Source organism: Cyprinodon tularosa, unplaced genomic scaffold (genome assembly GCF_016077235.1).
Source record: "Cyprinodon tularosa strain WSP-4 unplaced genomic scaffold, ASM1607723v1 ctg203, whole genome shotgun sequence".
Lineage (NCBI taxonomy): Eukaryota > Metazoa > Chordata > Actinopteri > Cyprinodontiformes > Cyprinodontidae > Cyprinodon > Cyprinodon tularosa.
In genome coordinates this window covers 923,635-949,329 of record NW_024038748.1, presented here as the reverse complement: position 1 = coordinate 949,329, position 25,695 = coordinate 923,635, and the positions used below count along the sequence as shown (strand labels likewise).

The window sequence follows — 25,695 nt, the reverse complement described above, 5'->3', positions numbered from 1 at the left end:
CTCATGTCTCCGTTCTGCGGCTCTTGCTATTCAGTCCCCTAGAGGTAGGGGGGAGTTGGACCCTCCTGACCTTTCTTCCGTCCCTTCCGAGTATCACGATCTGGCACCAGTCTTCAGCAAGGTCAGTGCGATGTCTCTTCCGCCACATAGACCATACGACTGCGCCATTGATGTACTACCAGGAGCTCCCCTTCCCAGCAGTAGACTGTTTAACATCTCCAAACCTGAACGAGAAACCATGGAAAAATACATCAACGGGTCTCTAGCTGCTGGAATCATCCGACCATCTTCATCCCCTCATGGTGCTGTTTTTTTTCTTTGTGGAAAAGGACGGTTCTCTCCGACCCTGTATTGATTACAGGGGATTGAGTAAAATAACCGTCAATAATAAATATCCCTTACCATTGCTAGCATCCGCTTTTGAACCTGTCCAAGGGGCAACAGTGTTCACTTAACTCGACTTAAGAAACGCATATCATCTCCTTAGGATAAGAGAAAGAGATGAATGGAAGACGGCATTTAAGACCCTCATAGGCCAATTTGAATATTTGGTCATGCCTTTTGGTCTGACTAACGCTCCTGGCTGTTTCCAAGCTCTCGTTAATGACGTTCTCAGAGACTTCCTCAATGTTTTTGTTTTTGTGTACATTGATGACATCCTGATCTACTCAAAAAACCTGTCTGATCATAAGAAACACGTTCGTCTGGTCCTTCAAAGACTGCTTGAGAATAAACTCTTCGTTAAGGCTGAAAAATGTGAATTTCACCAACCATCTGTCACTTTTCTAGGGTTTGTGCTCGAGGGCGGGCAGGTGAAGCCATCTGAAGACAAAATAAAAGCAGTTTTGGACTGGCCTACTCCCGAGAACCGTAAGTAGCTTCAAAGATTTCTGGGGTTTGCTAACTTCTATAGATGTTTCATCAGAAAATACAGCCAAACAGCTCTACCCCTCACAGCTCTAACTTCTGTCAAGAAAACGTTCAAATGGTCCCCAGAGGCTGAAGCAGCTTTTAACAAACTGAAGACTCTTTTTTCCAGCGCACCCATGTTGATCCAACCTGACCCCTCTAAACAATTCATTTTAGAGGTGGACGCATCAGATTCTGGAGTGGGAGCTGTGCTGTCTCAACAATCTGATTCCGATCAAAAGACTCTCCCCTGTGCCTTTTTCTCACGCAGACTTTCTCCAGCTGAGCAGAATTACGATGTCGGTGACAGAGAGTTACTAGCCATCAAACTAGCCCTGGAAGAATGGAGACATTGGCTTGAGGGAGCTGAACATCCGGACCTGGTTTGGACGGATCACAAGAACCTATCCTATATTCAGTCTGCTAAGAGGTCCAATCCACGCCATTCCCGATGGTCTCTGTTTTTCTCCCGATTCAATTTAATTATCTCTTACAGACCCGGTTCCAAGAAAATCAAGCCAGACTCTCTCTCTCGCCTTTACTCTTCTGACCAACCTGAAACACCCGAGCCTGTCCTCCCTGCCACTTGAACGGTTGGAGCCGTTTCCTGGGAGATCACTGATCTCATCAACCTCGCTTTGGCCTCTGAACCTGACCCAGGTAACGGACCTCCTAACAAAACTTACGTCCCATCTTCCGTCAGATCCCGTATCATTCAGTGGATGCATGCAGCCAAGTTCTCTGCCCATCCTGGTGTGAGTAGAACCATCGCCCTCATGACATGACGCTTTTGGTGGCCGTCACTTCACAAGGACGTGAAGGAGTACGTGTTGGCCTGTACCATCTGTGCCAGGAATAAACCTACCCACCAACCACCTTCCGGGCTGCTGTGTCCTCTGCCTGTTCCGTCTCGTCCATGGTCCCACATCGCTGTGGACTTCGTTACCGGTCTTCCAGTCTCCAGGGGTATGTCAACCATTTTAACCATTGTCGATCGATTTTCCAAGGCCTGTCATCTGGTTCCCCTCAGGAAGTTACCCACAGCTTTCCAAGCCCAGCTCCTGGTCAAACATGTTTTCCGCCTGCATGGCATCCCTCAGGAGATCCTTTCAGATCGAGGTCCCCAGTTCATCTCTCAGGTCTGGAAAGCTTTCTGTTCCGCCCTAAACTCTAAAATCTCTCTCACTTCTGGCTATCATCCTCAAACGAATGATCAAATGGAGAGGATGAATCAAGAGCTCGAATCCACTCTCCGTTGCCTCACCTCCAATAATCCGACTGACTGGAGTCAGTTTCTGGCATGGGTAGAATATGCGCATAACACCCAAAGATCCGCTGCAACTGGTTTATCTACTTCTCAGATCTCCATCGGTAAGCAACCACCACTCTTCCCAGCAGACGAGAAAGAGGTCAGGTCCGTCCATCACCACATCCGTTGTTGCCATAGGGTTTGGAATGAAACCATCACTGCTCTCAACCATTCCACCATCAAAAACAAGAGATACGCTGACAAGAGTCGTCGACCTGCACCCGAGTATACCCCTGGACAAGAGGTATGGCTTTCTACCCGTGATATCCCACTTAAATCCATGTCCAAGAAACTCTCCCCCAGGTTCATAGGTCCTTACAAGATTGCTCAGGTCATCAACCCATCTGCTGTCCGTCTGCACCTGCCATCATCCCTCCGTATACACCCCACCTTTCACATCTCTCAGGTCAAGCCAGTCCTAACCAGTCCTCTTTGCCCTCCGTCCGACTCCCCTCCAACCGCCGGGGACATTGACGGCCACCCGGCATTCACCGTTCGCCGGATCGTGGACTCCCGTCATCGAGGTCACGGTTGGCAGTACCTCGTCGACTGGGAGGACCGCACCTGGGTTCCTGGCTCTTTCGTCCTGGATCCGTCCCTCATAGGGGACTATAAGAACTCCCTCCCGTCCACTTCCTCTGGACCGCCAGGAGGCGGTCCTTGAGGGGGGGGGTACTGTTGGGATCTGGAGATCTGCCACCTGTCTCCAGCAGAGAGCGCTATGGGTCTCCTGAGCTGGAGCCTCCCGCACACCTGAGGATCATCAGCCCATCAGGAGACCTCCTACTTAAGCAGCGACCAGAACTGTCTTCAGTGTCGGAGAGTTGACCAGTTTTGGTTAGCGGAACCTGAGCCACAGCTTGAACTTGTATATCTGTCTGCTCTAGAGAGCAACCTGATCCTAACTAGTCTCTGTCCTCTCTGCTCACAGGAAAACCCGACTGAACTCAGTAGCTCTGGAGGAGCTCATGTTTGGAAACCTGCCTGCCTGCCCAAAGAAGCCAAACCTGAAGATCCTCAGTTTGAATCTCCCAGCTAGTTCTCAGGAGAGAACTAGGAGAACAACTCAAGGTCTGAACCTCGCTAGCCTGAAGCTAAGCTCTGTCGCTGCTGAACTCTCTGCTGGAACCACAGTCTCTGGACCCAACCGGTTCCCTCTCTCCACTGAACAGTCTGAACCTCATCAGGTACAAACCAAGATCTAAACTCTGCCAAGTCATCGTTGCCACCTGGCTAAGCAATCTATCCCTCTCTGCAGATTACTCTGTGAAACCAAGTCCCGGACCAGTACCAGAACCAGTGCTTAATTACTCTGTGTTTGCATCTTTTAATAAACTGTTAAACTTTTACCCTGCTTCGTGTGGTGTTCTGCATGTGGGTTTAATCACAGAGACCCATCATGACAATTTGTGGCTTTCACCAGAGCTGTTTCAATGCTATGAGGAGCTCTAAAACCAGACTGAAACTCTATAAAAAGTCAATTATGGTGTAAGTCGTGACACTTGTTTAGCAACAATTTTGTCAAGAATTTTAGAATCGAAAAGAAGATTGGCTATAGGTCTACAACTGATCAAGTATTTGACCAAGTAAGAGCTGGCTTTCTATTTTTAAAATTTATCTTTTTCAAGGATACACAGGGGACTAGTAACCCTATCAACAATATCATCAATTTGTGATTGGGAATATATTAAATGGTTGCTCTCTCCAGTATTGCTCAGTGATACAGAGGAGAAAGAGAGTGGAACAGAGTTTTCAAAGTTTATAGCTACATTATCTGATAATGATCTGATAGAGGGAAATCTTCTTTAGGGGGAGAAGGAGGACTCCGTTACAGTAATTTTTAAGGTTATTAAAAAGGTGGCCAGAAAGGACATACACTATATTGCCAAAAGTATTTGCTCACCTGCCTTGACTCACATATGAGCTTAAGTGACATCCCGTTCCTAATCCATAGGGTTCAATATGACGTCGGTCCACCCTTTGCAGCTAGAACAGCTTCAACTCTTCTGGGAAGGCTGTCCACAAGGTTTAGGAGTGTGTTTATGGGAATTTTTGACCATTCTTCCAGAAGCGCATTTGTGAGGTTGCACACTGATGTTGGACGAGAAGGCCTGGCTCTCAGTCTCCGCTCTAATTCATCCCAAAGGTGTTCTATCGGGTTGAGGTCAGGACTCTGTGCAGGCCAGTCAAGTTCATCCACACCAGACTCTGTCATCCATGTCTTTATGGACCTTGCTTTGTGCACTGGTGCACAGTCATGTTGGAAGAGGAAGGGGCCAGCTCCAAACTGTTCCCACAAAGTTGGGAGCATGGAATTGTCCAAAATGTCTTGGTATGCTGAAGCATTCAGAGTTCCTTTCACTGGAACTAAGGGGCCAAGCCCAGCTCCTGAAAAACAACCCCACACCATAATCCCCCCTCCAACAAACTTTACACTTGGCACAATGCAGTCAGACAAGTACCGTTCTCCTGGCAACCGCCAAACCCAGACCCGTCCATCAGATTGCCAGATGGAGAAGCGCGATTCGTCACTCCAGAGAACGCGTCTCCACTGCTCTAGAGTCCAGTGGCGGCGTGCTTTACACCACCGCATCCGACACTTTGCATTGCACTTGGTGATGTATGGCTTGGATGCAGCTGCTCGACCATGGAAACCCATTCCATGAAGCTCTCTGCGCACTGTTCTTGAGCTAATCTGAAGGCCACATGAAGTTTGGAGGTCTGTAGTGATTGACTCTGCAGAAAGTTGGCGACCTCTTCGCACTATGCGCGTCAGCATCCGCTGACCCCGCTCCGTCAGTTTACGTGGCCTACCACTTCGTGGCTGAGTTGCTGTCGTTCCCAAACACTTCCATTTTCTTATAATACAGCTGACAGTTGACTGTGGAATATTTAGGAGCGAGGAAATTTCACGACTGGATTTGTTGCACAGGTGGCATCCTATCACAGTTCCACGCTGGAATTCACTGAGCTCCTGAGAGCGACCCATTCTTTCACAAATGTTTGTAAAAACAGTCTGCATGCCTAGGTGCTTGAATTTATACACCTGTGGCCATGGAAGTGATTGGAACACCTGATTCCAATAATTTGGATGGGTGAGCAAATACTTTTGGCAATATAGTGTATTTGTGAGGAAATAATGTTATTTTTGCACATTTTACACTCTTTCACACTTAAGCGGAAAGACTGTGGAGTCTTTCAGCTTCCTGGGACCTATGATCTAACAGGACCTAAAGTAGGAGCTGAACATCAACTACCTAAACAAGAAAGCCCAGCAGTAGATGTATTTCATATGGCAGCTGAAAAAAATTCAACATGTGAAGGACATTGTGGTGCAGTTATACTCCTCCATCATTGAGTCCATCCTCACCTCCTCCATCACCATCTGGTACGCTGGTGCCTTTGCCAATGACAAGGGCAGACTCCAGGGTGTCATCCTGTAGCAGAGAAGGTGATCGGCTGCAATCTTCCATTTTTCCAGTGATGTGCCATACGCCATGATCATGGTTTTTGGACATTGGGAACCAGTGTCCATATTTAATCTTGACAGGGTGACCAGAGGAGAACATGCAGCTTTGATGAATAACAGCTGGGGACTTCTCCAAAAACCTCTCTCACGAATGGCCTCAGAGAACAAGAACATTAACCATGTGTAGCATGTGCAAAAAGGGCTCCTGTGCCTCTAAGGACAAGGGGCTCTCATGAACACGCAAAGGGCACGAGCTGTGGTGAGACGGGCTGAAAAAAGGATATGTTGAAAAGTTAAGGAGGGCTGGCAACCATTTGATTATGGTCCCGGGTGTCTCTAATGTCAGGTTTGTAACTATGGAGCTACCAATTACCAGATCAGGCTTTCCAGTGGGTAGGCCAGTGAGTGGGGAAATTTGGTTAGAATCATAAATGGGGTGGTGTTGACCAGTGGGCAGAGTTCTACAAATAGACTTTCTGCGTTCTGTCACCCAATCGCCTGACGTTTTAGGCAATTTTGGAGGACGACTACGTGGATAAATCCCTGTCCCTGGTCTCGGTGGCTCAGGGCTGTGGCCCTACTCTGATTCCTGGCTGTTCAATAACCTAAAGCAAGGACTCTGACACCCTAGCCTACAAATCTACAAAAATACTACACTTATTATACATAGCAATATCACTAAAGGACGCAGAAGAATAACTGGACATCTGACACAGAGAGCATGAGAAAGGACCATGGAAGTGCTAAGCTAGCGTTAGCCTAGGCTAGCTACCCCTTACTACCAAAAATAAAAACTGTGTGAACACTATGAGTTGCTAGTAGAAAAGTGCAACAGTAGAAGTTGTGTGTTAACACTAGAAATCCCAGAAATACGAGAATTTTCGTCAGCCTGCAGTCCCCCCGCAGTACTTATCAACTCATGAGTCCCTTTTCAGATGTAAATGCACCATTAGCGCTGTGGCTGGAGAAACCTTCCACCCCCTTCAGTTTCGGTTTCAGCTCAAGTCTCTATCTTTGAGACTGTTTTACCTGAGAGCAGGAGGGGGGGAAAAAAGATTTTTGTAATTAAATATAACTAGGTCTACGTCATCAGTTTCGCCAACACCACAATGATTTCAGCGCAGCGATCAGACGATAACTGATTTGTACAATGAAAATAGTTGCATGAGCTGGAACGCTGTAGAAAGCAACAATATTTATACAGTAATGACCATTATTTATTTGGGGGGAAATGTAACTCAAGTGATCTCTCGTCTCTCTCTCCGCTGCAGACACTCAGACGGCATGTGAGACTGCAGTTAAGTTGGCAATAAATTCACAGATTCTGCTTTTCCGGATTAATAACTTGTTGGCGGATTATCTATTCTACAAAAGAGACACCAGAGCAAGCCATACGGTGAGCTACAACCGTGGTGTCCTAAAAGCGAGTCTCCTATTGCGCTGGAAGAATTACATTGGATTCTATGGGGAGCTCACTGCTCCAAAAATGCACAAGAGGAGCGAGCTCTGCAAGTTGCAAAATTATCAGAGAGAAATATTCAAAAGCATCACCAAGGAGAGGTGGATTATTATGACATGTATTAGATTCGAAAATAATACTTTTCTGAGAAATTTCCAAAAGCCTAAATGACAAATGGCACCTATTTTATCATTAGAATAAGAATAAAATGAGCAATGACTACACTTAGATCATTGTAGTGCCTCCAAACTTGTACGATACACAGATAAGCTCTTCTGGATCATACTACAAGTCTTACTTTGGGATGATAGGCCAAACTTTTGGAGATTTTGTATTTGTTATTATAAGCATATGGTAGCCAATAATTGCTCTATAGATCATTGTAGTGCCTCCAAACATAGATAACCTCATCTAGTTCACACTACAACTCTTACTCTGGGAAAATGTGCTAAACTCTGTATTTTTAGATTTTTCATTGTTGTAAGAATATAAAAGCCAATAGTTACTTACAACTTAGACAGATTTATTTTAAATAAACATATGACTGTATATTTACAGTTCTAACATTCTTTTCTTTCTTACTTTGGGAAGATGGGCCAAACTGTATTTTTGGAGATTTATTCATTGTTATTATGAGCATATAATAGCCAATAATTACACTATAGATAATTGTAGTGGCACAAAACTTGTAGCACACATAGATAACCCCATCTAGTTCATACTACAACTCTTACTGTTGGAATATGTGCTAAAACTCTATTTTTTATTTTTATTTTTAAGATTTTTTTTCATTGTTATTTAAAGCAGGCCAGGCGTGCAATCTCTGCAACAGGAACCACAGCACGGAGCATTGTGTGCACTGCACAAAGTTTACCTGTCACAAATGCAGGAAGGACTCACCTTGGGTTTGTAAAAACTGCTAAATGGGACATATGTAGTGCTTTTCCCTGGGTGGAATAATTGTTAATCAAATACTGAAATAGTACTGTTTGTCATTCTCTAAGCTGAAATGTTGAATGACATGAAAAGGCGAGACAAGACAAAATACAATTTTTCTCTAAGTTTATTTTACATAGTAAGCTTTGCAATATAAATGAGTCTGTTGGTGAATGGACAATATAAATAGGCTCTGCCTTACCTTGTTGGAAAAGCATGGTTATGGCCTGTTCTCAGCTCAGGAAATAGGACCCGTATGATATCTGGTTGTTCAATAGGTTTGCCTAAATAAAATATTTAGATATGACTTATCAAGATATTCCTGAAAAAAGGTCTGATGTTGCAGGGGCAGGTAATGAAAAGTGTTTGGAGCATGCTCTTGTTCTGATGCCTGTTTGTTTCAGCCTTATCCAGTTTCATGTAGAAGGGCTGGTCCTATCACAGGTTATTTGCATTACAATAAGGACACTTAGCAAGGTAGAGTGAATACACAAACTTGAAGAGGAGTGGGGGGCTTGCAGGAAAACTGGAATTCTCCGGGACATCTAGTGTTAAAGTGAACATTGTTGAGATGGAGCAGTCAAAACAGGAAGGGAACGTTATACTTCAGCAGCATCCTCTTGCGGCATTCTCGATGCTTAACTGGGAAACCATTGCATCATCTGGAATGATTGGTTTATAGTGAAATAAATAACTGCATCAGGCCAGCCTCTTTTAGCTCTTTCAGTCAGCCAAATTAAGCTACATAAATCTTAACCAATTTTCTACAAGTACAAAGTGTTTCTTTGTTTAAAATCTCCACAAAGGTGTTTTTAAAGATGTTCCATCTGTCCTCCCCTACACACAGATCTTAATAAAAAGAACAAAAAGAAGAACTGAGGCTGTGTCCAAATATCTGCCCTAACCACTATATAGACACTACAGAGTGGTTACTCCATTTTAGATGAGTGTCTAAATATGTAGTGTGTGAAAAAGTAGGGGACGCAAAATTTCCCACAGTACACCTTGAAAAACAGTGATGGTCACTAGACGAGCAGATATATCCTGGAATGCTTTGCGAGAAGATCCCTCCTCGTAAAGTATCATGGCATTTGTTGTCACAGCTGCCCACTGTCACCTATGGCTTTCATTACCCAACAGCAGCAACAGTTACATGATCAATGGGGAGCGAAAAGTACGGATCATATGTCCGAACGGTCAGTGAACTGAGTTCACCATGAACCTCAATATATAGTCCCTGCTCTCAATCATGGCCACTTCCCCAGAAGTGAGCCCGGTTGGTAAGCAACTGGCTTCTATAACCCTAAGCAACTTCTCTGATCTGGGTAAGATTACAATTTCTAACAAAAAAAGGTGTTGTCATGTCTCAGGGTTATTTAATACATAATAAATATGAAGTGTTAAGGAGTTTGTCCCAAGTGATCTCTTTTCAGGAAAACGAACCAGAGAAAGAAGGCTTCAACGTGTAGACACAGAGTCTACCTCTAACAAGTGGTGTTTCCGCCCTGTTCAAACAGGGTACCTTTTATGTGTGAGGCGAACATGATTACCACTACACTAAGGAAACACCATCATAAGTTCAGACCCTAGATTTGATTCTTATGAAATGAACGCAGTATAATTTGTCTGAGTGGCATTGCCATATTATCATCAACAAGGGCAGGGCCCCGAGCACGTTTGACCAACCTGAGCAGATCTGCACCTGCACAGGTCCTCCTTTTCAAAGGGGCAGAGACATTGAATCCTTTTAGAAGCCGTCACCTATATCGACCACAAAAGAAAAGATTATACTGGAATCTATTTTCAAACTTTAGAAGTGAGCTATGAAAATATTTTTTGTAAGTCGTGCTAGTCGCATAGACCCCTACCAACCACTAACAAAAGTATTTTTTAGCGTTTATCAAGTGAATAAACTTCAAATTGCTTTATTCATATATAAAAAGGTTGTTCCTGCAGCAACTTTGTAATATTTATACTTTTGATAATGAATTTCACCTGAATCCAACCCATAGTATGTCCAACCCATCTCTTATCAGGCCTCTTTACTCTCATACAACTTAAACACAGTTCAAGATTGCCACTTTTAAAGGCCCTTGAGGGTTTTTCGGCAATTGTCCATCATATTTTTTTTATGAAAAAAGTAATAGTGTTTTTAACTATGCTTTTTTATTGTGAAAATAAATGAATTAATAGTTAAAAATAAATAAAATAGACAGTGTCTTGAAAAGCTGAAATTAGTTTCACAGTTTTCCTGTTTCTTGTGTTTAAATTGCTGAGTACACATACTATAAAATCAATTTTTTTTAAACCTCTTTATATTACTATCCTTATATTTCCTCCATAAGCTCATTTTTGTAGTAATCATTTTACAAGCCTTTCACAATTCAGTGTAAGGTAAGAAAATTTAATTCAGAAATACGTAACCCAGATTGCAGATATGGTTGATCCAGTACAGGTGCCTACTTATAGTACCAGTTATTGATAAATCATTAAAATGGTATGCTGATACAGGGTTGAACATGATTAAATAGTGCCATCTTACAAATAATTTATGTTTTCTCTCATATTTACCTCTGCCAAGAAGATTATGTTTTTAGGCGAGTTTGTGTGTTTGTCTGTCTGTGTATAGGATAACTTAAAGAGTTATGAATGGATTTTAGTTACACTTTTTACCCAAGTTTCCCCCTTTGGTTATGATCCACATCATAATCTGGATGCAGGACGTTTTTAAAGGATTATTTGGTGGAAAAAGGAGTTCCAGAGAGTGGGAGCAATGAATATTGAAAGCTTCAGCATTGGACTTAAAAAGTCCAGAAGTATTACCCTGAAGACAAAAATACAGGAAAGTGAGCCAAGCCTTGCTCAAAGTCTCTATCTGCTGATCAAACAAGAAACCAGAGTGAATGAAGAAGGTGAGAACAGAATAAACACCAGGGGTTGTAGACACACAGTATGCCTTATTTATAGACGTTTGAAATGACTTTAAGGAAATTGTTATCAAAGGTGCATCTCGTGCTAAAGGACAATTACAGAAAATGTGGTAATGATCCAGATCATGTTTTAGCTAGAGGTTTAAATAAAAACAAAAGGGCAAAAGTTGCTGCTTGGCTGAGGTCTGTTCTCACCAAGTGCTTTTCTGCTTCTTTTATTTTTCTATTATCAGGCACATTTTTTAGATTAAAAGAAATAACTACTGTTTTTTTTTTATGATAAAAATCTATATTTGTCTGGATGTGCTCTTTTCATCCTCTGACATGGGAGCTGGTGTTCCTGGCTGGGTTTTTCCTGGACGGGGACTGTTGAGCTGATTGACAGTTGCCTTTTGTATCTCTGCTTCTTTTTCTATGTCTGCTTCTGTCTTCTTGAACCCAGGTCGGCCTCAGCTGATGGCTGCTCACACTGAGCCTGTTTCTGCTGAAGGTTTCCTTCTGTTAAAAGGGAGTTTTTCCTCTCCACTGTTGTTACAAGCATGCTTAGTGTGAGGGATTGCCTTCGAGTCAATGAGTCGATGCAATCAACTTGTTTTCCTTATATGGAAAACTTTCAATCAATTTGACTGTATGATCTGGTAGAATTGTCTCTTTAAAGTGCCTTTGGATGACATGTGTTGCTTTATGAATAAACTGAATTGAAATGGATTGTGAACTGGGGTGAACTGGGGTCCATGTCAGTTTTCTACTCCTGGTAGGTGCTGGTCATAAAATTAGAATATCATGAAAAAGTAGATTGATTTCAGTAATTCCATTTAAAAAGTGAAACTTGTATATTATATTCATACATTACATACAAACTCATATATTTCAGATGTTTATTTTGTTTAATTTTGATGATTACAAATGACAACAAATGAAAATCTCAAATTCATCATATCAGAAAATTAGAATATTACTGAAGACCAATAAAAACAAAGGATTTATAGAAATGTTGGCCAACTGAAAAGTATGAACATGAAAAGTATGAGCATGTACAGCACTCAGTATTTAGTTGGGCCTCCTTTGGCCTGTATTACTGCAGCAATGCGGCGTGGCATGGAGTCGATCAGTCTGTGGCACTGCTCAGGTGTTATGATAGCCCAGGTTGCTCTAATAGTGGCTTTTAGCTCTTCTGAATTGTTGGGTCTGCTGTATTGCATCTTCTTCTTCACAATACCCCATAGATTTTCTATGGGGTTAAGGTCAGGAGAGTTTGCTGGCCAATTAAGAACAGGGATACCATGGTCCTTCAACCAGGTACTGGTAGCTTTGGCACTGTGTGCAGGTGCCAAGTCCTGTTGGAAAATGAAATCTGCATCTCCAAAAAGTTGGTCAGCTGCAGGAAGCATGAAGTGCTCTAAAACTTCCTGGTATGTGGCTGCGTTGACCCTGGACCTCAGAAAACACAATGGACCAACACCAGCAGATGACATGGCACCCCAAACCATCACTGACTGTGGAAACTTTACACTGGACTTCAAGCAACGTGGATGAAGTGCCTCTCTTCTTTTCCTCCAGACTCTGGGACCTTGATTTCCAAAGGAAATGCAAAATTTACTTTCATCAGAGAACATGACTTTGGACCACTCACCAGCAGTCCAGTCCTGTTTCTCTTTAGCCCAGGCAAGACGCTTCTGACGCTGTCTGTGGTTCAAGAGTGGCTTGACACAAGGAATGCGACAGCAGAAACCCATGTCTTTCATACGTCTGTGTGTGGTGGTTCTTGAAGCACTCTCTCCAGCTGCAGTCCACTCTTTGTGAATCTCCCCCACATTTTTGAATGGGTTTTGTTTCACAATCCTCTCCAGGGTGCGGTTATCTCTCTTGCTTGTACACTTTTTTCGACCACATCTTTTCCTTCCCTTCGCCTCTCTATTAATGTGCTTGGACACTGAGCTCTGTGAACAGCCAGCCTCTTTAGCGATGACCTTTTGTGTCTTGCCCTCCTTGTGCAAGGTGTCGATGGTCGTCTTTTGGACAACTGTCAAGTCAGCAGTCTTCCCCATGATTGTGTAGCCTATAGAACTAGACTGAAAGACCATTTAAAGGCTTTTGCAGGTGGTTTGAGTTAATTAGCTGATTAGAGTGTGGCACCAGGGGCCATCAATTTTGAACCTTTTCACAATATTCTAATTTTCTGATATGATGAATTTGAGATTTTCATTTGTTGTCATTTGTAATCATCAAAATTAAACAAAATAAACATCTGAAATATATGAGTTTGTATGTAATGTATGAATATAATATACAAGTTTCACTTTTTAAATGGAATTACTGAAATCAATCTACTTTTTCATGATATTCTAATTTTATGACCAGCACCTGTATAGTAACTATAGTAACATTCTCCCCAGAGCTAACCTGGTCGGGAGCAGGCTTTGTTCACTAAACTCAGTGTCCTCTGCCTCTGCTCTCTTAAGATCCAATCACGTTGTTTTATTTCTTAATTTAGTAAATAGATTTTTGTCATTGTTCTGTGCACACAATTTTAAACAATCATTCATTGGGTCCATTAGACACATCAGATTTTAAAAACAAACATTGCATGTACCTTTGACAAGGATCTTATTAAAAAATGATCAGTATTAATCCACACAGAAATAATGCATAGTTTTCCTATTCAGTATTGCACACACTTATCTAACAGAACTTGACAGTTCAGCGAGAGAGCATTGTTGTTGTGTGAAAATAGCATGATAGAAAATAAAATTGCATAGTCAGACAGCACCAGACCCATAGAGTGGCTGCAGGCTATGCCTCCTCTATCTTCTAGTAGGTTTCTTATAGCTGATAATATGCCATTTATCGTTGATAAGAGCCGCTTTGGCTGCCTCTAAAACTTTGTGTTTTATATAATATTTCCTACTTTATAGATTTTATCTACTTAATTTACAAGTACCTATTTAATAAAACAACTACGTTTTAAAGTTTCAGCCACATTGATTTCAAGTCATGATCAGTGTCGGATGGCCAATAGAGGTATGGGGCAAAAATTGTCGCTTTATTATTTGCAAATGTGTGTGGAGAGTTGTGTATCTGTATCTCGATTTGTGTGTGTGCAGTGGGATTTGCAAATGTGTAAATGAAACTGTAAATGTGTGAGGAGATTTGTGTATCTGTACAACAATCTGCAAATGTGTAAAACAACTGTGTGTGTAATCCGGTTTGCAAATGAGTAAAAAAACCACAAATCTGTATTGAGATTTACAAATATGAACTGAGATTTGTAAATGTGTAAAAAATCCACAAATCTGTATTCAAATCTACAAATGTGTACTGTGATTTATGAATCTGTAGTAAGATTTGCAAATGTGTAGATCAATCAGTAAGCACACACGGAGACACTTATGTCTGAACTATTTTCGGTTCAAGACCCAGAAATACAGACAAATCATTGATCACAAGTCATCTGGTTTCTCGGTTGGCAAAGAGGATTTGTATCTGTAATATCTGGATTTGCTGCCCTGGGCGCAGGCTCACAGGCTGCCTCTTCCTGCTGTGGGAGTTCGGCACAACTTGCTGAACCTACAACCACATACCACCAGTTAGCGTCATTGTACTGTACGTGACATTACTGCAGCAGGGCCGAGTCTCTTCTTACAGATTGATCTACACATTTGCAAATCTTACTACAGATTTGTAAATCTGAATGCAGATTTGTGGATTTTTTACACATTTGCAAACCGGATTAAACACACAGATTTTTTTTTACACATTTGCAGATTGTTGTACAGACACACAAATCTCCTCACTCATTTACGGTCTCATTTACACATTTTCAAATCCCACTGCACACACACAAATCGAAATACAGATACACAACTCTCCACACACATTTGCAAATAACAAAGGAACAATTTTGGCCCCATTGAAGGCACCCAATGAACTTCATTAAGACATAAAAAAACCAAAAAAATGTAATATTCATTAAATAATTAAAATGTAATTACATTAAAATATTGTAATATATTTTTTATACGTGGAAGATGCATTTTTAATTTTTAATAATGAGTAAAGGTGTTTCGTTCGTCAGTTGGACTTAATTGGGAGTGACACTTGATAGTTTAGGGTTAGGGGTTAGGGACCGTATGGTCAGATGGAGGAAATGCATTTCCTTTCTGGGGCACAAAAATGTTTGCCCATTGACTCTCATTAAAAGATGTACATGCGCAGTAGCTCCTCCGCAATGTAAAAGGATAGGAGATCTTGGGGCGCAGTTCTCCTCCGCCCAGAGCTCACAGGAACTAACGTCGAAGTCGTAACGTCGTAGTGGGCCTGATTGACAGGTCGAGCCAAGGAAGTTGGAGAGGATAGATGAGAGGGGGAGAGAGAGAGAGAGAAAGAGAGGGAAATGGTGCTTTAAGTTCCTCAAAGAAAACTTACCAAGAGAAGCTGAAGGTGAAAGCTTTTGGACCTGATCAGCCAAACATCAAAATTAATCGATCAAAGAGAGAGGGAGATTGTAAACTTTGTCTTTTTTCAGGACATTGTTTAGCTATAATTCAGTTTATTTATATTGTGCCAATTCATAACACATCTTATCTCAAGGCACTTTACAGTTCATCAGATCATACTGTCAAATTGATTCAGTTTTCTATCTAAGGAAAACCAGTTAAATGCACCGACTAAGGCTTGACTAACGGCATGCAGCCAGGATAACACTTTATTCTGCTTTTGCTACCTCCTTTTTCAAAAGTCAGGTAAAGCTGATTTAAAGCACTTTTTACGAAAGGCAAAGAAGCATGAACAACCTGTACTTTTTCTAACTGTTTGTTAATTTGCATAGTTGCTGTTATAATAAACAAATTCTCAGGAAATAAGTAGTTTTTATATATTAAAAAGATATAAAGCTGATTAATAGCTTCTCCATTATTATGATATAAACTGGTACATAATTTTTTTAGGTTTGCGACACAATATTGGACCATGCAAAATACAAATATGTTTTCACAAAGCCTTTTTCATGATTGGTTTTATATCAAACCCACATGCAGAACACAACGGAGGCTGGGTAAAAGTTTAACAGAGTTTATTTAAGATATTGACACACAAAAACATGAACTGGATCTGGAACAGGTCCGGGTTGGGTTCACTGAAGTCTGCAGAGATGATAGTTTGATTAGCTGGGCAGGCAGATGATTAATGAGTCCTTTTAGATAATTCTGATTCTACCTGGACGGGTTCCAGGCTTCTCTTGTGAGAGAGGGAACCGTTGGGTCCAGAGACTGTTGGTTCAGCAGAGTACACAAGCAGCTGCAGCGTCTAGCTTCTGACTTTGAATGGCAGACCTTGATCAGAGTTTCCAGCTCTTCACAGAGAGCAGCAGGGGAAATCAAAATAGGAATCTTCAGGTTTGGCTCACCGGGGCTTGAAGGCAGGTTAAGCTCACCCAGAGCTTCAGGCTTGAGACAGGTTTCCAAACTAAGGTCAACACTGCGGCGTTGAAGGAAGGTCTGGCAGCTGCTTATGAAGGGAAGGTCTCCTGATGAGTAGATGCGTCTCAGGTGTGCTGGAAGGCTCCAGCCCAGGAGACCCACGGCGCACTCTGCTGGAGGAAGGTGGTACATCCTCAGATCCCAACAGCCTTAGAAGGTTAAGATTTACATACAAAAAGTGAACCTGTAGATGAAACATTTTTTTGTTTTTATAAAGCTATTAATAATGTTTTTTTATGTTGGCATTCATATAAATATACTGGTGTGATAACATAGGTTTGATTGGTTTTGGTAAACGTACGTCTATTTTGAATTTATAGCCCCCCCCCTTGAGAAAACTCCACCAGCTGCCACTGCCTAGAAGTGCTATGAGACCCAGTTTGTGTCACTGACACTTTTCCTGTTAGGGTGTAGGGCTGGACTATTCCATCTGTCATCCTGGATGAGCATATGGTGACAGTAGATATTTGCTTGCCAATCCCTCACATCAAGCATACATGCAGTAACGGCAGAGAGGAAACACTCCATTTTAACAGGACAAACTATGTCCTCCAGCAGTCTAAGCCTATGACAGCATAACTATTAAGATAGCTCAGGCTAACCTGAACCACTCCAACTCTAAGCTTTACCAAAAAAGTTAAGTTTTAAGCCTAGCATTGGAAGTAGACAGGGTGTCTACCTCATGATCTAAAACTGGTAGTTGGTTCCACAGGAGAGGAGCCTGATAACTAAAAGATCTGCCCCCTATTCTTCTTAAAGAAATTCTAGGAACCACTAGTGGAACACGTTCCGCCAAAAGTAAATTCCACTGTTTTGCTGCATCTTCTTCAAAGTGACAGAAAGTCACAAGTTTGGTATATAAAAAACGTAATTAATTCTAAAATGAGAGGTCCTCTTTCAAATTTGTTTCATTTGACCATATAAATTTGTTTTAAGATATGAGTAAATGTTTAATGTTATGATAACCTGCGTCACAAAGCTACAGTCATGCACATGGGGCATTACTGTCTTGCCATAGCAACAACTGATTTTTCCTTTTCCGTTGGAGAGAAGGGGCTGTCCCATTCTTGTTTATACCTCCCCAACCACCACCACCAGCTTCAACCAAGGCTCCTTCCACAGCTGCGAGTGAAATTTCATTGGGAGTGACACTTGACAGTTTATGGTTAGTGGTTAGGGACTGGTTTGGGAATGGGCGGATGAATTCTTGCTAATTTAATGATGATCAAAGTGACATCAGAAGCCAAGTCCAAATACAAAATACATTAAACCAAAAATTACAAGACGTCAGAGTATATATGCCAAACAGAACAAGGTTTGGTGATAAACATATTGGAAGCATTTGTGGACAAAAGAATCCAGAAGGGAGATGGGAAAGGAGACTGACACAAGAGGGCAACAAAGGGTAAACAGGAAATACATAAGTACTGAAATAAAACCAGAAAACCACACAAAATGGAAATAAAACCAATGAAAAAAAAAAAAAAACTTTGACAGAACCAAAAAGTGCAAAACAGTCACTGTCAGAGTTATGTGGAGGACCCAGATGCAGAGAGGCTGAGGTAAGTTCTTGCAGTTTTAATAGTTAATACAAATAATTGAGGCAAAATCCAAAAGTCCAACTTAAAATGTTACACAGACCAGAACAATGGCGACATCAGGGGAAAACAAGCACGACGAGCCTGAGAGTGACGTGGTGAGAAGACAACAGCGACGACAGGACCAGCAACAACAAGGAACCAACAAGGAATGACAGCAGAGGGAGAGTATATGTAGCTGACTGAGACAAAGGCAGGGCTAACGAGCTGATAAGGAGCAGGTGTGAGTGGAGACCACAAGGAAGCCAAGGGGAAAGGAGAAAACACAAGAGGGCAACAGAGGACAACAACAGAAAAACCTGAGAACTTAAGTAATTCTAGAAACACTAAGTAGGAAATAAACCAATGAAACACAAAGGAAAAACAGAAAGTAAGACCGTGACAGGATCTAAAATAAGAGAAAATTGCTTTTTCTGTGAGCTTTCCTCAGAACTTTGACTGCAGCAGTTTTGATCAGCTGAAGGCTTTTCTCTACCTTTTGTGGATTTACTGAGAGCAAGTAATTCCAATTCAAGTCTAGTCTAGAAGGCATTGGCATTACGCTGTTTTTACGTACTAGCAGTTTTAGCAGTTTTTTTGTTATATCACGTTTTTAGCTTTTTCTGTACAATATTCTGAATGACATGCCTGTTTAATAATGCAACAGTCATACTAACCATATTGTACTGAACACATAAACTAGGAATTTGTACATCCTGATGCTTAAACAAATAATTTGAATACAAAAAAAATGCTAAGTTAAGAAAAATAGATAATATTCCGCAGTTTAATTTGTGATTCATGAGTTAACTAAGGACCTTTGGGCTATTAATAAACTTACTCACAACTGAATATGATGTAATTTACCAAATTAGAACAGAACTTATCAAAATTAACAGTTGCTTTATGGTGGGGATGGGGAGTGGGACCTTCGTTGGGGCACCGCAAAGCAATTGCACTCAGGTCAATCAAATCGCCTGTACCACACCTGATACATAAATAATGATCCAAGTATGGATCTGTATTTCACTTGGAAAACCTGAAGCCCCTGTCACATCTTGATGATTAAGCCAGATGTATGACTGAAGTCCCAGAATCTTCTAATACGCAGGCATACGCTGAACTTTTTGTGCATTTTTTTTCCAATTTTGGGTATATACATAGAGTATTCATAACAAGTCTAGAACTTATGTCCAACGGCAGCCTAACTTATGCATAGCACACGGCAGCATAATGCCATGGAAATTATACACAAGCCAGTGTCCCGAGGAGGGCAGCACTGCGCCAGGAGGCGCCCAGCCTGCATAAAAAGATTTCTTTGATCGCGGTTTTAACCTAACTACTGTTTACCACCTGCTCAAAAAGAAAAAGGAAAGAAAGAAGGTTTGCAGTCGCTGCACATTCAAAGTCATGTCTGCTAGGAAGCTTGTTGGTCATGGCTGTGGGCGTGAATGCAGGGAGGATCCATCACACTCACCGTCTCGCTCACCCTATGATGGAGATGAAGTCTGTAGGAGTACAGACGGTTTCCTCCTGTGTAGCCCTTTCATACCAAAACGCTGCCAATACGCCACTATACAGTAGTTGTAAGTTAAAAACAAGTTCAGCGGTTGTCTCAAACACATCAAATATGCTGATATGTGTTGGAGACAAGTCATTGATCAGTTACGCTTAGGTTATGCACAAGTTACTCATAGATTTTCGATAAGCTAGATGCCACGACTTATAAGTAACTTACACTTAACGTATGTCAACGATCACATAACTTACCTATAACTTATGACCCATGTATGAGTAGCCTGGGTGCCAGTCCGAACTTAGTCCCGCCCACAAGGTTTGAGTTCGGGGAAGTTCAGTCTGGCTCTGCTCCATAGTAGCGCGAGTATTATCGCCCACTGTCAGGCGATCCAATCAAATTGTCAGGGCGGGCTTTATACGATGATGGACAGATGATCAAGAGTAACGTAATCAGCCACGTGACCAAAGCGCGCTTGGGTGACAACAATAATGGCTGCCGCTGGAGAGTTTGGGTGAGTAGATTCTGCTATTAGGTCTGTTCTAGAAGATATCGACAGCAAATTAATTTTAAAAGAGGAACAGAGAAACGCGATCAAGTCTCATCTTCTTATTCTAGGCGTGAAACTGCACGCTTTGATTTTTGTGGACAACAACTATGCCTCGCTTAACATACGTCACGCACTCCGTTGCTCTTATTGGTTGTAGATCTATCCAATTGAGTGCAGAGGCATTTTTTTTCCTGGTTCGTTCGAAACACGCCCCATAATCACAGCTCTATGGAGCAGTATCAGACTCATATTCTGACTAGAATTGAGTAGGACTACGTCAGGCTAATGTATGAGTAGGTCGATGCGTGTCAGTGTGATCCAGCGTGATTTACCGTCCTCATACCTGATACAAAACTGACCCATAATTTATCCAACGTACGCCAGTTTTTTGTCAGATCTTTTGTACATAAGGCTGGCTAGATAGTCGAGTTGTGATAGGGGCTTAAGAGACAGATTTTCATACAGAATGGCTACACACATGCAGCTTACCTTCTATCTAATATTATTTACTCCTAACTAATGTCCTTTATTAGTTATCCAACTGCAGTTGCTATGGGTATGGTAGTGACGTTTTCAAGTCCAAAAGGCGTTCAACAAGATGAACCAGCGTATTTCATGGGATCAACAAGATGCACTCCCAGCATAGTTTTAAGCACATTGCGTTGGAACTAACATGCCCTTTGTGATGATTGTAGAGTGGACAGTCAGTCTGAACTAACAGGATGCAACTCTAATGTGCTTCAGCAATACAATTAAAAAAGAGAAAGAAAATTCAACTTATAAATGCACGCGAGATCATGCGACAAAAAATTCCATCCCAAACCTCCCATGATCAGGTGCGTCTCGTAAGATTTCTGACGGAGGGTGAGATTGTGACATACATGAGACTTCAAATGTTTTATCTGTGGTAATACAGGTTTAGGACTTATAAATGCTAATTTCTAGGTTTAAACTTTGTAAAAAGCAAAAATCTACAAATACAAGCCTACAAACTCTGATGAACCTGCTACACTGCTTACCAGCTGGTGCTGGTGATACACCTAATGGTTGTTTAAGAAGTGTGTTTAAATGAAAAAGGAGAAACCATTTATAGAACTCGAAATCTTTGCACAAGCAGCATAATGTTTAGTCAATGTTTCTGTTTATATCTTCTTCTAGTTTAAAGGCAATTCAACCTGGACAGACATACGCAGAGAAAAACTGCAATTAGAATAGTATTCAATTTATAAATACAGGTAACGCATTTGTATTCTTCAAAATATTTCTACCTAAGGAAAACCAGCTGATTACAAGGACATATTGACTCTCTGCAATTCCTTGCACTGAGCCTGTATGTAGCAATAGTGGAGAGGAAAACTCCATTATAACAGGAAGAAACCTTGAGCAGAACCAGGCTGAGTGTGAGCGGCCACCTTTCGAGGCCGACCAGGGCTCCAGGAGACTTGGATGAGTAACCTAGCAAAAGTATTAGAGTAGTCTTTCCCCAGGGCCTAGACACTGATGGTGTAATAAGCCAGAGGATGATTGGGACAGAATAGTATGAGAATGAGGGAGGAGATGGGGTAGAGGTGGGTGAAGGCTTGCTTGCATGGAGGAGAGAGAAGCTAGGCGAGGAGATTAATGAAGGGGATTTTGAAAGATGATTGAGAAGATGTGGCCCCCGAGCTGATTGGCTGGAGCTAAACAAAGGGAAATTGCAGGGTGTTTCAGGTGAAGCTGATAAGAGTCTTCCTGATTGAGTTTTTGAGTTTTATTCTTGTTTTAACTTCCCAAAATTGTAAGTGATATAATTGTGACTCAGCAAGAATGGTCTCATTGCCTCTCAAAAATCTTAAAATGAAAATAAAAATCATGCTGATGATGAAGAAAATAAATTTTTTGGGTTAAACTATTACTAACTAATCTGCTTGTCTTGTGCAAAGTTAGGTATGTTTAGCTAAAAAAAAACACAGCTTGATAACCAGACAAGTTCTGTCCTTAATTTTTATTGCACCATCCCAGTACAAACACATTAAAAAGAAGAAAAAAAACTTAAATATGCTTTTAGGAACAGGCAAATATAACATAAAATAATATACAAAATACACATGTTCTATCATCGTCATAAATGGAAATAATACATAAAAATTAACACAAGCTCAACAGGTGCCACCTCTGTGCTTCATCACATCCCACTGTTGAACACATGAGCAGAAACAGCCTCAGCTGAGGTAAGCACCTTCTAAAACTATGAATAAATCACAGTTTAGACACAGTAAACAAACAGGTTTCAATTTACAACGCAGTATCAGTCATTAACACATGAAGAGCATTATCTGTTCATGTGTGAATTTAAATATATTATAAACTATTTACAAAGAGGTGCTTTTCTATTAGAACCAACAACTAGGATCTTATCATCATTCTAAGTGGGAATCATCATGACTTTTTGCCAGCATTGCAGTAAAGAACCATAGAAACCACCATGGCTGCAATCTGTGGGAGAAGAAAACTCATTAATGGTTGATCAGATTTATTAGAAATTTTTTTTAACTTTCTTTTAAGTATATGAAGCAAAAAAAAATGTTAAAACATGAAGAAAAAAACAAAACAAATGGTGTAACAATGTACCTCAATAGCAGCTATTCCGAAAGCTACGCCAGCAATGATGAAAGAGTTATCCTCCAACACTGTCACCAGTTTAGTAAAGCAACCTGGAATGTCCTGAAATGGAAATGGATGGATTTTAGTTGAGTAAAGGACAGGAAGCCAGTGCTTCTTTATATTTTTGAATGAAGCTAAACAAAATAGAGTTGGTCTCATACCACTTGTTGCACTTCCGTCAAACTACATTTCTCATCCGGTGTTCCGCAGCATGGGCCGGGGTATTCACCTGTCAGCTGGTTAAAAGGCGAGCCATCAAAGTCAGTGTAGTTTTTGTATCCACAGCACCTGAACTGCAAAAAAAGTAAAGTATTAATTAAAGAGCTACTTTACAAAGAAATGCCTCTGTGAAACACAGCTTGCAATAAGCTGATTAACAAGGAATAAATTCAGCACCTCCTTCATGGCTGTATCCCACAGCGTGGTCATGTCATTTGGATTCCCATATTTGCTTTGAATGGCCGTTTTCACATCATCTTCCAATTCCTCAAACAATTCATCCACCTGAGAATGAGAAACAAACAGTAACCTGTCATGCAATGAAATCACTTTCTTAATGAGATCTGTAAACCTTAAGACCCAAAAAGGGCCTGGTTTACTTTTCAGAAGCTCTTACAACATCAGTGAAGACAAACAGCACAATGGCTCCTGCAACCCCGACAAAGAAGATGATCAGCATAATGCTGAAGAACTGAAGGGACAGGAAACAACATACTTTTAATTAGTGCCCAGTAAATAAAACAAAATGGTTACAATTTGCCATATTATATATATTTAAATTGTGATTAACGCACCGTCAGCAGCATGCATCTGCTCTCCTTGACAGCTCCGCAGCATCCCAAAAAGCCAACAATCAAAAGAAAAGTGCCCACACCGACCAACACGTAGCCTACAGTGACCACTTGGAACACCTTGGTTGGGGTATTTTCCACAGATTCAAGTAAACCCAGAAGCGTATCGCTGTCCAGCACCACCCATATACCAACTCCCAGACCGGCTATGCCACACAGCTGCAAGAATAACAAAGCATTAGAGAAGATCTGAAACAAAATGCAACAGCATGACATTTCAACACATTAATGATGACCCTGCTGCTGCTGCACATGCAAATATTTGTCAATGAACAGTGGTATTACCAGAGCTAGAAATAGTGTGATATTAAAAAACTTCTTGCAGAGATTTTCAACATAATAAATCAAAATGGTAACATATCAATTCAGGTTATTTACTATACAGCACCAATTCACAAAACATGTCATCTCAAGGGACTTTACAATTCAACCAGATATAGTTGGTTGAATTCAAAATGTCTGATATTGTTGTTCCCATACTTACAAAGATGGCACCATTGAAGATGAACATCATGACTTTGAGGAGACCTGTGCACATCTTGGCTGATTTTTGCTGATGGACAGAGGAGAAAAAGATCAGTTTAGAAAGATTCTGTCTCTTAACTACTTTATTTTTGATTTCCTGTTTCACATTTTCTAAAGAAAAAAAAAAAGAAGATTTGCACAGACTAAAAACACAAGTGGACTCAGAATGGGACAAACAGGATTAGGTTTGGTGAAATATTAACCCCGGCAATCTGCAGGGAAAAAAAAACAAACCCAGAGGGCATCTGTAATCTTCTTTAAGTATTGCACATTTTTCATGCTCACAGAGGGCATAGTTTCTATTGAAGTATCATTTAGACTAAATACTCAAAAGGCATATTACTTCAGAAGTAGTAATTTTAGTATAAATAAATGTTATATGTTAACTTGTTAGACTACTGTAGCTATGTAAACATATCAAAATAACACCTCACGTTCACTCAGCAAAAGAATTTAGATTGTCGGAACTGATGGCTGACCTCACAGCCAAGGGTTTATGGTTTCAAACAACACCTTGTTCTAAAGGTCCAGCACTGTAATCTTCTCTAAACAAAAGCACCATAAAAAGCATCCTTGAACCAAATGTTGCACCATTAATACTTTTCCTCCTTTGCCGTTGAGCTGGGTTTTATAGTTACTGACACAGAAGGATAATTTATCCTGCTCCTTTTACAGTGTACCGGTATGTGTTTTTTCTTTTGACAGAAATGTACACATTAAAATTAAAAAAAAAAAATTTGTTCTGTTTCATGGAAAAGAGTTGGATTTTCAGTTTGTTAAAACTGGAAAAAAAATTATGTGTTTTTTATTTTGTGTGTGTATTCAGGAAAGATGAAAACCAACAGTCTTGTGGCAAAAAGACTGTTGGCAAAAATACTTTAACAAATAAGTATTCTGGTAAAAGGTACAATAAAGCATATGGTCATACCTTTACTGCAGAGATGACTGAGTGTCCGTTGAGGTCTGAAACTTCAGGAGTGTGTGTTCAGGGATGCTTGAGGCGCCCTTTTATCATCCACAGCTTTCACCCAGACACACGCAATCTAAAGCTTGTGACCAATACGTCATCAGTAATCTGATAGCAGGACTAGGAGAGCAAAGTCCTGATAAGCAAAGTCCATCCGAATTCAACTTTTATGGGAACCATGTAAACTGTTCATTCAAATTTAGCTAACTCATCAGGTTGAGCATATTCAACAATTACAACAATCAAATTGGGATTTTAACATATAACTCTAATGAATAATAAAAAAAGAAAATTAAGAAAATATCACATGACTTGACAACTTGTGTCAGAGGTTAATTACTGACGTAAAAACGTCACGGAAACATGTGGTAATGTATGAGGAGTTGGATTCCTTTATTGCTTTATTGTAACGATTTCAAAGATAAATGGTTTGTCTCATAGACATAGGATAAAGCTTAAACTCATTTGCTCCATCTCATATCTACAGTATGTTCGAGAAATTACATCATCCTGCAATATACACATGAATTTTTTTTTTACGGCAGTCAAATATGTACTTTTATTTACAGATTTTTTT

The 25,695-nt window shown here is 40.8% G+C and overlaps 1 protein-coding gene across 1 annotated transcript; it reads right to left on the bottom strand.

The window, feature by feature from the left end:
* Positions 1–22,101: 22,101 nt before the first annotated feature.
* On the bottom strand, positions 22,102–25,197 carry LOC119783376 (tetraspanin-1-like). The gene is made up of 8 exons (XM_038284867.1): positions 25,080–25,197; positions 24,111–24,179; positions 23,570–23,785; positions 23,392–23,466; positions 23,172–23,279; positions 22,937–23,068; positions 22,743–22,835; positions 22,102–22,607 (listed from the first exon to the last, which is right to left on the bottom strand). Exons 2-8 carry the CDS (start codon positions 24,162–24,164, stop codon positions 22,551–22,553), a joined length of 735 nt encoding a protein of 244 aa, XP_038140795.1. The 5' UTR covers positions 24,165–24,179; positions 25,080–25,197; the 3' UTR covers positions 22,102–22,550.
* Between the last annotated feature and the right edge of the window lie 498 nt (positions 25,198–25,695).